General features: G+C 36.0%; 1 protein-coding gene across 1 annotated transcript in view; it reads left to right on the top strand.

The window, feature by feature from the left end:
• Positions 1-12,531, top strand: part of LOC125061099 (xaa-Pro aminopeptidase ApepP-like) — a 30,325-nt gene that overhangs the window by 8,376 nt on the left and 9,418 nt on the right. The window contains exons 2-10 of the mRNA XM_047666310.1: positions 3,973-4,099; positions 5,616-5,787; positions 6,841-6,953; positions 7,442-7,577; positions 8,339-8,434; positions 8,844-9,043; positions 10,267-10,353; positions 10,422-10,511; positions 11,252-11,382. Of these exons, the coding sequence (XP_047522266.1) occupies positions 4,004-4,099; positions 5,616-5,787; positions 6,841-6,953; positions 7,442-7,577; positions 8,339-8,434; positions 8,844-9,043; positions 10,267-10,353; positions 10,422-10,511; positions 11,252-11,382 (1,121 nt within the window). The 5' untranslated portion in view covers positions 3,973-4,003. The remainder of the gene's footprint in view (positions 1-3,972; positions 4,100-5,615; positions 5,788-6,840; positions 6,954-7,441; positions 7,578-8,338; positions 8,435-8,843; positions 9,044-10,266; positions 10,354-10,421; positions 10,512-11,251; positions 11,383-12,531) is intronic.

Raw genomic sequence — 12,531 nt, 5'->3', positions numbered from 1 at the left:
TAAGTAAGTGCCCACTCTTTATTTGTATGCTCGTAGACCAAGATCTTCATTTAAAACCTTTTTTACTGTTTTCCTACTGACACCCATCTGCAAATCCATCAACTTCTGTTTTCGGACAGGATTTTTTACTATCCGGGCCTTGATAGCTTTGATTACTGCTGGTGTTCTTGCGGAGCGTGGCCAGCCAGTTCTTTTCTTGTCCTCAACACTGGAGACTTCAAGGTACCTATCAATAGTACCGTACACAAACCTAAGCGTTATATTCAAATTTTTGAGCAACTTGAAAATGGTACTCGGCGAGTGTCCACAGCGGTGCAACGCAATAACAACTATTCGGTTTACTTTCAATGTCCACTCCATCGTGAAAAATTACGGAAAGTTATTGTTTTTTGTTTTAAAACAATAGTCAAACAGTCCAAAATAGAATGCAATAATTTTTTTATAAAATCCTGCTCGAAATGTAGAAATAATGTGCTAGTGACAGAACTTTGGGTTGGTCCCAAAGTTCTGTCTAAATTGTTAAATGTACGTAAAAGATAAAAAAAACTCAAGGTAAAATTTTCTTTTTAATTTAAATGTAAGCGGCTCATAAGCGTAATATCTCAAATATTACTATAACTAAGCGTCAAGGCAGGGATATGTCCCAAATTCTTGTTTTATTAAAAAAAACCTTAATGGTTTTTTACGTTTCATATTTTTTCGTATATACATATTTTCATTCTCCATACTATCAACTTCCTGGATTAGGGACTATCATCGGATGTCCAGCGGTATATATGTCGCAGTAAAGTAGTTAAATCAAAGAGCAGTGTTGGCCTAATGGCTTCAGCGTGCGACTCTCATACCTGAGATCGTAGGTTCGATCCCCGGCTATGCACCAATGGACTTTCTTTCTATGTGAGGAAACCGACATGTCTTAGACCCAAAAAGTCGACGGCGTGTGTCAGGAACTGGAGGCTGATCACCTACTTGCCTATTAGATTTAAAAATGATCATGGAACAGATTCAGAAATCTGAGGCCAAGACCTAAAAAGGTTGTAGCGCCACACTTTATTTTAAAGTAGTTAAATCAGAGAGCTGTTAATTGAATCTCTAGACCGTGAATTAAAGATCGATCTTCAATCAAGTCGCTAGCGTTTTGATTTAAATAAAGTAGCGTCGAAAATGTTTAACTATCTGTCTGACCGAAAGCCAGCGTGTTGATTAATAATGTAAAACAAGATGGCGGTCACGACAACAGCTGAGTGTTAAAAAATATATTTTTATTGGATATGCATTTTCTTAAATAATGAATAATTAAACTACAATATATAAAGGAAAATAAATTTTTTTCCAATCAAATATCTTGGTCACCCTACCAAAGTTGAAATGCGTCTTTTTGTCTAGGAACGTTAAGGAAACTCGTTAAACGTTTCGTTCACTTGTCTGACGGAACTTTAGCGAGTTGATTGAATATCGATATTTAATTAAATGTCTAGAGATACAATTAACTCTCTGATTTAACTACTTTACTGCGACATATATAACAAGCCTGATCGACTTAGTCCTCAGCGAGTGGTGAACTCTCTACATACAAATAATAATCATTCCCTGTTCTGCGTTACAGCTAATGTAACGTATTTTTTTGTGAACAATTGTTATTTAAATTATGTAAAAATTACCTATTTTATTCTACATTAGATGACGAATAAGATATACTTAAGTAATTTAAAATAGTGAAAATGTGGTTTTGTTGGATACTCATGTAAGTATTTTCGCTTTGATTCACTTAAATTTGCTAGCATTGTTATAAATAGCGTAAAATGAATATTAGCTGACGCGTGATGTTAAAATTTTAAACATGATAGTAGGTTATTTATGCAATCACGAATATTTGTCTAATACACGTTGTAAAAAACAGGCATGTCTTAATATGAATTTAAAAAAATTATCAAAATTTTTTAGATTTTTAGTTTTTCAATAATTATAAAAAATCATAATTAACAAATTAATAAACTTTTATGAAAATTTACCGCAGGATCTTATAAAGTACATATATCAAAAGGGCTCCACGAAGTTTAAAATTTATAGGCCAATTATTTATACCTTTCATCCCATTGTTTATGCCAATGGAGATTGGGAAAAAATTTGTTAGTTAATTATTGAATAACTTTATGAAAAATGGTGATTAAACTTTTTTTTCTTCAGTTCTCGATTCTTTCAAGTGTCAAGAAGATACTAGAATTTTTGCAAATTTTTAAAATCACATTTTATGTTATAAAAAAAAATGTGTGCGTGTACTAGGTGTACACACGTAAGAAGTGAAACTTCTTTATGACCTTATTTTTCGAAAAATGATCTACTATATGCAACTTAATTGGTTAAATAAAGTTTAACAAAAGGCTTTTATTATCATAGACATGAATACAAATACAATTACCTATTTCATTTTACCTTATTACTACTAAGATTATTACAGAATTTCATTAATTGTAATAGAATTATTATTTATAATTGTAACTATCATTGTTATCGTTATTATATATTTTTGTTATTAATGGCTTCGAATCTCTTCGGATCAACCGTGGTAGGGACAAGAAAAAGATGGCGCGTAACCGACAAACGTGAGGATTTGCTACAAAATTTCTCCCATACGTCGATAAAGAACTTTCATTCCAACGCCGATAAAGAAGTTTGACTTCAAAAAGCAACATGGCGCGTAACCGAAAAATGTGACGCGTAACGAAAAAATGTTACACTAATTTTTTTTCCAACCCCGATAAAGAAGTTTCACTTCAAAAAAATATTTTTATTGCTGAACTCTCTTTAGCGACGGCGCGCGCACGCCGTAACAGCTACGCGGAGCCCTATTTTCAACGTCTAATTAAAATTATAAATAATGGAGATAGAGTTATGGGAGTCGACTTTTTTATTAGAAATTTCCTCTTAACGAGCTTTTTTCAAAATTGCTTAAATGTTAATATTTTTTGAGTTCTTAACAGAAAACGAAATATCATTTTTTTTTCATTTTATTTTGTTAATAACAATTGCAATTTTTAACCAGCACCAAAATCCTTCAAAAACATTTTCTAGATTCGAATCGAATGAGCCATCGCTCATATTTTTAGGACCTTTATCTCTATTTTTCACGTGCGAAAAATGATGTACCGGCAGAATCCAAAGTAGAACACATCCTGTGAAGAGGCTCGCGTGACCCAATGTTGGTTCTGGAAGTCGGAAGGTTAATGGTTATGTGCGAGCGTAGAGATCTAGCAGCTACATTGAATGTTATGAGTACGAGAAGATCTGAACAATGTACACATACTTTTCGTATAGTGACACAATCTATCAAATTACGCCTAGTACTCAAAGAAAGTAAAGTTACGGTTTCCTAGTAAAGCGGTGCCGTTGACCAACGGCCGTCATTTTACGGCCAAGCTGTGGTTTCCTAGAAAGTAGAGCGACCGTATTCAATCGTAGTCACTCAGTACTCACTCGAGCGTTAGGTCGTGCACTGGTGATAAATGGACGATTTGGACATAGCATTATTAGTATTTTTGAATGATGACGAGTCATCAGAAGACGAAAAAAAGTTAAATTCCAATTTCGTTCGACAAATTTTGCTTCATCTGAGCTTGTCTGTACTCTTTGGATTTGATATTGTACAAAGCTTAACAAAATCAATTAATTGTTCATCATTTTCGCTCGTCCAAGTCATTGTATTAATTAAATATGCGCACCGCTACACGCGAAAAACGTTGAACTACTGTTTATCACCGCTATGACGGCCGTCATGCAAATGACAGCACCGCTACGCTTTGACGCTTTGACGTTACGGTGAAACTCCACCTTCTAGAAAACCTACTCCGATGTTATTTATAGACAACGTATGGGTGACGTCACCCAACGTTACATTACGGCTGTTAGTTAACGACACCGCTTTTCTAGGAAACGTTCGATTTTAAAGTTCCTATCGTTTCGTTATTGTTACAGTGTCATCCCGCATGTGGCGTGCGTAGACAAGATGGCGTTACAACGTTTAACAACACTGCGGGCGTTGATGGCCAGTCAGCCGACTGCGCTGTCAGCTTACATTGTGCCCACAGCAGACCCTCATAATGTGAGTTTAAAACTCTTGAAAAACTTATATTTACTTCTATACGCCTTTTGGGATAGGCCTCCAACTGTTACCACCTAAAAAATATCGACTATATAAAAATAAGTCGGGTTTTCCTTCCTGACGCTATAGCTCCAGAACGCACGAACCGATTTCCACGGTTTTGCATTCGTTGGAAAGGTCTCGGGCTCCGTGATGTTTATAGCAAAGAAAATTCAGGAAAAATTTCAACAGTAAAGCGGATTCACCAAACGAAATGTTACATAAAACGAAGCCATCTGGTGGCGAAACGGAGTTCGCCGAGTTTGCTAGTATATGATAAAAAAAATTATAGAATCTGTGTTCTATGTATGAATCGCCGACGACCAGTCACTTTCCGAGCGGCTTGATGCATTGACGTTGCGTAGAGATGTGATCTCTCTGCATCTTCTACCGCATTTACCATGGAGAGTGTTCAGAGGAGTTGTTCAGACTAATACCTGCAGCTGATGTTTCATCATCGGACGTCAAGGCATAATACAAAATACCATCCGTATCACCTTGACGTCCGTCGTTCCACAACTGAGCGATTCTTAAGGCAATTTCTGCTGCGCACAACCACTATGTGGAACCAGCTGCCCACTGAAGTATTTCCGAACCAATTCGACTTAGGGTCCTTCATGGAAAGAGCGTACCAATTCTTAAAAGGCCGGCAGCGCGCTTGCGAGCCTTCTGGCAGTGCGAGTGTCGATGGGCGGCGGTATCACTTAACATCAGGTGAGCCTCCTGCCCGTCTGCCTCCTGTAACATTAAAAAAAATGTATAGTCTATGTCTAGTCTATAGCTGTTGAATTATTTACAAAAAAATACATATTGGGATAAACAGAAACACCAACATGCATCTTTTAATAGCGAGTTATAGCTAGGTTAAAAGGTATTTTTTCGCCAACCTGGAATATGATTGTTTGGCTCCATAAATTTTAAAAATGTTTTTTCTCCCTGTTGTATTATATTCGTTTCGTTTTTTGTATTTTTTTAACTCTATATGGAATTTAAACAATTTAGTACTCTGGTGTAGCTGTACAGGCACCAAGGCAACCCCTTAGTTATTATTAGGTGTTTTCAGTACTTTAAGTTTGTTTTTAAATTATGTTTTAACAGAATTCATGTTTTGAAATACACAAATCGTTTTATCACAGCTGTCACTGTCAGACGTGTAATGAGAGTTGTCAAGTCGACATGTCGTATAACAGTATTATATATATAATTCTTCTGTAATTGTGTATGTCACTGAACTTCTCTCAAACGACTGGACCGATTTTGATGAAATTTTTTGTGTGTGTTCAAGGGGATCTGGGAATGGTTTAGATTCACAAATCAGCCCGCCAGATGGCGCTGCAGTCGGTACTTTCATACTTTGCTTTACTAATTGCTTGAAATATCATGCAGGACAACGTCTGTCGGGTCCACTAGTATTATATAAGTGTGTATATTCAAAGCAGACTATATATATTCTCAATACTAACCGTTATTATTACAGTCAGAGTACATAGCAGATATAGATGCGAGGCGGTCATGGTTGACAGGATTCACTGGATCGGCTGGTACAGCCGTGGTGACAAATGACAAAGCGCTGGTATGGACTGATGGGCGGTACTACACACAATTTGAAAAGGAAGTCGATTTGAATCTGTGGACATTGATGAAGCAATGTTAGTATTTTTGAAGTGAAACTTCTTTATCGGGGTTGGAAAAAAATTTTGTGTAACATTTTTGCGTTACGCGTCACATTTTTCCGTTACGCGCCATCTTTTGAAGTGAAACTTCTTTATCGACGTATGGGAGAAATTTTGTAGCAGGTTACGCGCCGTGTTGCTTTTTGAAGTCAAACTTCTTTATCGGCGTTGGAAAAAAATTTACACACATTTGTCACATTTTTCGGTTACGCGCCATCTTTTTCTTGTCACTACCACGGTTGATCCGAAGAGATTCGAAGCCATTAGTAACAAAAATATATAATAACGATAACAATGATAGTAATACTAATAATTCTATTACAATTAATGAAATTCTGTAATAATCTTAGTACTACATAGTACTACAGTAATAAGTTAAAATGAAATAATTGTATTTGTATTCATGTCTATGATAATAAAAGCCTTTTGTTAAACTTTATCTAATTTAACTTTATTTAACCAATTTCTGTAAAGTTGCATATAGTAGATCATTTTTCGAAAAATAAAGTCATAAAGAAGTTTCACTTTTTACGTGTGTACACCTAGTACACGCACACATTTTTATTTTTTTATTTGTCAGAATCTATTTGACAGATCTTTTTGGTGTCATCGATTTTTAATTTAGTTAATTATGTAAGAGCTAGTTGATCTAGTTCTTAGGGTAGGAAATTAAACACTCCAATAATGACTTGATTCACTATAATTCACTTCACTGACTTAACATAAACTGTATAACTTCAAACTTGAACAAAGGAATTGCCCATGCGCATGTGTCACACCCTCATTTATAATCTATTCTATCTCCGACTCGACCATCCCACTTCAGGGAGATGTTCGAGTCAATTCGTAAACAGCCGAACGAGTCAAATGAGTAACTTTTGCATATGCGCACTTGTAGCAAGATTCTTAAGAATATGTTTCATAAAAAATTTTGAGAAATCAAATAAATATTTAAAGCTATCAATTGTTCTCACTTGAAATCGAACCTAAGAGATTTTTAGACGTTATTTTTGTGATTTTCAATTACAGCCTTGCCAGATACACCGTCAATCGAGAAATGGTTGAGTTCCAATCTGGCAGCGGGGTCCGTTGTGGGGTACGACCCCCATATTATGAGTAGAGAGGAGAAAACGCCTTTACAGGTACCATGTGACTTCAAATTCAAAATCATTTATTCATTTAGGTAACACAATACATTATGAATGTCAGTAAAGAAATACATATTAAATGCTTCTAATTTTACATTTACTGCCAGTTCTCAAATCAAGTCCGAACGGAAGAGAAGAACTGGCAATAAACTCTCCGCCACTCTTTTTAATCGCCAAGTTTTTTGGTTTACAAAATGTTTGTAAGGAGCTGGAACCATTACACCATGTTCCACATGACATCTTTAGTAATAAATAATAATAAAATAAATTAAAAACAAAGATTTGTCCTCTATCAGCAAGAGGCATGGTGAAATAGGAGCACGCACTTACGTTCTCGTGGGAACAACACGCAATATTAAGTATTCGTACCACGTAAGATATTATTATTCGAATGCCTTAATTGTATACATATTTATTTAATATGGCGTAGTAATTTTTATAAGAGAAAAATAGAACTAAAATATTTTATAATTTGTTTACAGCTAGCCCTTAAGAAATCAAAGATCCAACTTCTAGCAATATCGAAAAATCTCGTGGATTTAGCAAGAGTGGAACTAAAGAATCCCCCACCAGAACGACCACACAACGATATTATGTATCTACCTATTAATTATACAGGTAATATTTTTGGAGGGGGGTTAAAGACAGGCCAGATAATTATTATTTAAGTTACTAGCAGACCGGCCAAGTGTTGCTGTGGCTAAGGTTTTACTTATACATAGTAGTAAATTATTCAAGGGAAACGGGAGGAGAACACAAGTCATGGAGACCACCATGCTTTTTTGGTGGTAATGCCATGAAATTGTAGCTTATGTGAAGCCTTGGTACGTTCAACACAGCGCCATCTGTTAGAATTGTGACTATAAAATAATATCAAATATTTTGCAATAAAATAATATTGCGGGTATAAATTGAGATGTAAGCTATCTTATCTTTTAAGTTAGATCAAACTATACACGGTGTGCAAATTTGATTGGAATCGGTTCGGTAGTTTAGGAGTCCATAGCGGACAAACAACGTGACACGTAATTTATAATAATATAAATATAAATCATTGGCGCTACAACCTTTTTAGGTCTGGGACTAAGATTTCTGAATCTGTTCCATGATCATTTGTCAATCTAATATGCAAGTAGGTGATCAGCATCCTGTGCCTGACACACGCCATCAACTTTTTGGGTTAGGCCGGTTTCCTCACGATGTTTTCCTTCACCGTTCGAGCGAATATTAAATGCGCATATAGAAAGAAAGTCCATTGGTACACAGCTGGGGATCGAACCTACGACCTCAGGGATGAGAGTCGCACGCTAAAGCCACTAGGCCAACACTGCTCATACGTAATAAAAGTGATACAGTATATACGATATTATTTTTCATAGGTAAAACTGCGGGAAAGAAAATCGAAGAGTTGAGAGAGAAAATGACTGAAAAGCGAGCATCTGCATTGATTATTACTGCTTTAGATGAAATTGCTTGTAAGTGTTTTTAATATATTATATATGTGTGTAAATATCGTGTGCATAAATATGTGTATTTCATCATCGGACGTCGAAATTCCACCCGTATCACCTCCGTCTTTTTTTTGACAATTCACACCAATTGACCTAGTCCCATGCTAAGCTGGTGAAGTTTGTGTTATGGGTACTAGGCAACGGATATACATACATATTATAGATAGATATATAAATACATATTTAAACACTCAAAACCTAACCACAACACCAAATGCTCATCACATCGATGTTTGTCTCAGCCGGGGATCGAACCCGGGACCCATGGATTTGCAGTCAGGGTTACTAACCACTAGACCAATAAGCCGTCATCTTGTTCCACACATTACACACTATGTACTGTCTCTCCTATTCATTGATATCTTTCCTTCAGATACACTAAATCTTCGTGGCAGTGATATTCAATACAACCCAGTCTTTTTCTCGTACCTTGTTATAACACCTGCAAAGGTGAAACTCTTTTGGCACGATGGAAAAATACCAGAAACGATTTTAAAGAGTATGGAGAAAGAGGGAATTCAGATTGAAGGTCTTCCGTATGATCGAGTTGTTCCAATTCTGGAAAATATGGCTGTGAGTTCATTCTCTATTTTATTGTTCCCGAAAATGTTTTATTTAAATGTATTCGTGTAAACCAGTATTAACCAAGCTGATTATCGTAAGCAGTGTTGGCCTAGTGGTTTTAGCGCTTCTTACACCTGAGGTCGTAGGTTCGATCCCTGGCTGTGCACCAATGGACTTTCTATGTGCGTTACATTTGCTCGAACGGTGAAGAAAACATCGTGAGGAAACCGACATGTCTTAGACCCAAAAAGTCGACGGCGTGTGTCAGGCACTGGAGGCTGATAACCTACTTGCCTATTGGATTTAAAAATGATCATGAAACAGGTTCAGAAATCTGAGGCCAAGACGTAAAGAGATTGTAGCGCCACTCATTTATATATTTTTTTATTTGATTATCGACGAATTTTCAAAGTCTGTTCTCTCTTTTATTTTAATGTCTACTAACATTATATAGTAATAACTTATTGACTGGACTATAAATCTTACTTAAATTAATGATTGATTTTCTCATATCAATTCTCTTTCTGCACAGACTACAGAAATAGCTGTTTGGTTAAAATCGAGCTAAAGAAGTAATGCTCGATGATGTTTTTAATAACTGCAATCGTATCATTTTTAATCTGTTAATTAATGAAACGTCACTGTCATGTATTATTTTATTATGACATTTTATTTTCGAGGACTTTGGGAGCGTTCAAGTATTACGTCACGCAATTTTTGGAGATCATTGACCCCCGCCCTCCCATGTAACGCGCCGTAACGTTTTTCTGTAACCACTATTAAAACGTTTCGTGACCACCCAGTGTAACTCTTTATACCTAAAAGTTACCATTATGTGGTTAAAGTCGAAAATAATATTAACAATAACGCGTAATTCAATCCTCGTCCCGCATCGTAACGTTTTACTAAAGGTAAACCCCCCTCCCAAAATTCGTTACGTATACTTGAACGCTCCCTTTATCATTGAATAAAAATATTATCTAATTTCTTTGAAACTTACAATCAAAAATTTTAGTGAATTTAAAACTTCACTCTTACACTAAAATTATCTTTTATTTTTCGTCTCTTTCTATCAAACTCTATACACTATGATAAGAGGGAGATGAGTACTTTAGACTGCAAATCTCTTTTAATAGTGAATTTTTTTTTCGCCCATGGTGCAGGCTATAGTCTTTCGACCATACCGTCTTTCGTTGAAAGGAATGGTTAAATTAATGTTTTTTCTTTTGTAGAAAGAGCTGTCAGAGAGTGGTGACGGCGAACATGACATCTGGCTGTCAAGTGAAGCGAGTGAGGCCATACATAGAGCAGCTGGAGGGGTGAGATGATTGCACTGTAATCTTATTTAATTATTATTGAATGATTTTAATATTAATAAATATTTTAGGAGGATGTTTTGCAGAAGCCTCTGACTTTGATGTCTGAAGTCTCGCCCGTCGCACTTATGAAGTTGGTTAAAAACGATGTTGAAATGGAGGTAACTAATATACATTTCATATACATAGTGTATCAGTCCAAATGTTTTATATAAAAGGAAACGCACTGGATAGCCATCTGGCATTGACAGTGACAATGGACGGCAATATCAGTTAACATCAATAGTCAATAGTCAAATAAAATGGCACTTTTGAACGTCAAACAAAATACAAAGAAGATTCTAGTTGCCCCTTCCAAAAGTTTCGTGTGGAGAAGAATGGGCAAGGAACTCCACACTTACTCTTTTAAAATAGGTTTTATAATATTTTGTATACATTAGTTAAATAATTATATCTGAAGACAATGTACTCCTAGAATGAAACTACTATACTAAAATAGGCACAAAGTATTACTTACAAATTAAGCAATGCAGCGGATAGGTCATTATTGTATTGTTATACATGTTCTTCACATATTTACAAATATTGAAACCGTAGAATATTATACGTTAAAGAATAATAATAATAAAAAAAACAATAAAACATTGTGTGAGATAAAAATAATTACAGTTTGTAGTATTTTAAAATAAAAAAAATGTTGAGCCTTCTGCCCGTTTGAACAGGGGGGAATAAATGTTATGTTGTTACGGTCGTCTGGAAGAAACTACTTTTAACAGTAGGACCGCACTTAAATCCTGTCTTTTTTATGATTAAAAAAAACCTGTTTTGCGTTTTTATGTAAAGTATTATTATTTTCCAATGATTAAATTGACTTCTGGAAGTATACATTTTTTGATTTTAGGGTTTCAGGCAGTGTCATATCCGTGATGGTACCGCGGTGGTGCGCTTCTTCAAATGGCTTCACGATGAAGTTGTGTCCGGTTCCAATGTAACTGAGTTGGAAGCTGATGCCAAATTGTTGAAGTTCCGACAGTAAGTGCTTATATGAGTAGGCTTTATTCGCGAACTATAATACTTCCAGCGTCAGTACAAGATCCCAGGTGGAGTGAGTTACCAGTGGCGTAAATATACGCAGGGCTGGCAGGGCTTGGCCACGGGCCCCCGACCCAAAGGGCCCGCGACCCAAGAGGGCCCCCGACCCAAAAGGGTACCTGCCCAAGAGATATTATCGTCATGGTCGTAGAACAATGTCGGATTTGAAGAAATCCACTTTTTATCATATTTGGATACTACATTGACTCAATATTACGGCTACATTAAAAAAAATCCATGTGTTTTAAATTTCAAATTAATCAGTCGGTAAAGTGACAGATTCGATAGTAGCATATTTTTCTAGAAAACTGTGTAATTTAATGTTATTATTTTTATTTTGTTTCAAAACAAACCCTTTTGTTTGCTTGTATGCTTAATAATAACAGAATATGAATTAAATTAGTTATGACAAAAACTAGCATGACTATATTATTTTAAAATGGCTGCCCTGTAAAGTTTACTATTTGTCAGATCCGTCACTATTCTACGACATTATGTTCTTTGACTGTGAAGTCTTCAATACGCATTGGGCTAGCGTGGTGACTACAGACCATTCCCTCTCGCCTAAGAAAGGAGGCCTATGGCCATTAGTGGGACATATCTTTATGTATATAATTCTTCTGTGAGTGTGTATGTCACTGAACTTCTCTCAAACGACTGGACCGATTTTGATGAAATTTTTTGTGTGTGTTCAAGGGGATCTGGGAATGGTTTAGATTCACAAATCAGCCCGCCAGATGGCGCTGCAGTCGGTACTTTCATACTTTGCTTTACTAATCGCTTGAAATATCATGCAGGACAACGTCTGTCGGGTCCACTAGTACAACGTATAATTGATTACTCTGAAAATCTCTAAAATTAAACTGAGTAAAACGTCACGATTTTACTGATAGGGCCCCAAAAGAAATTGTCTAGGGCCCCAGATGGTATAGCTACGCCTCTGGGAGTGACGGCCTCCCAATTTTTCACTTGCCTCGCATCTTCGCTACTATTTTCCAATATTTCCCCGCTATCTCGTTCCCAGGTTTCTGGTGCGCGCCCTCCCCCCATTTCTAAGTAAACATTTTTAAGTTTAATTTTACTATATTC

Source organism: Pieris napi, chromosome 23, assembly GCF_905475465.1.
Source record: "Pieris napi chromosome 23, ilPieNapi1.2, whole genome shotgun sequence".
NCBI classification, from domain to species: Eukaryota; Metazoa; Arthropoda; class Insecta; order Lepidoptera; family Pieridae; genus Pieris; species Pieris napi.
The sequence above is the reverse complement of the archived record's forward strand: the minus strand, read 5'-3'. Positions and strand labels throughout refer to the sequence as shown.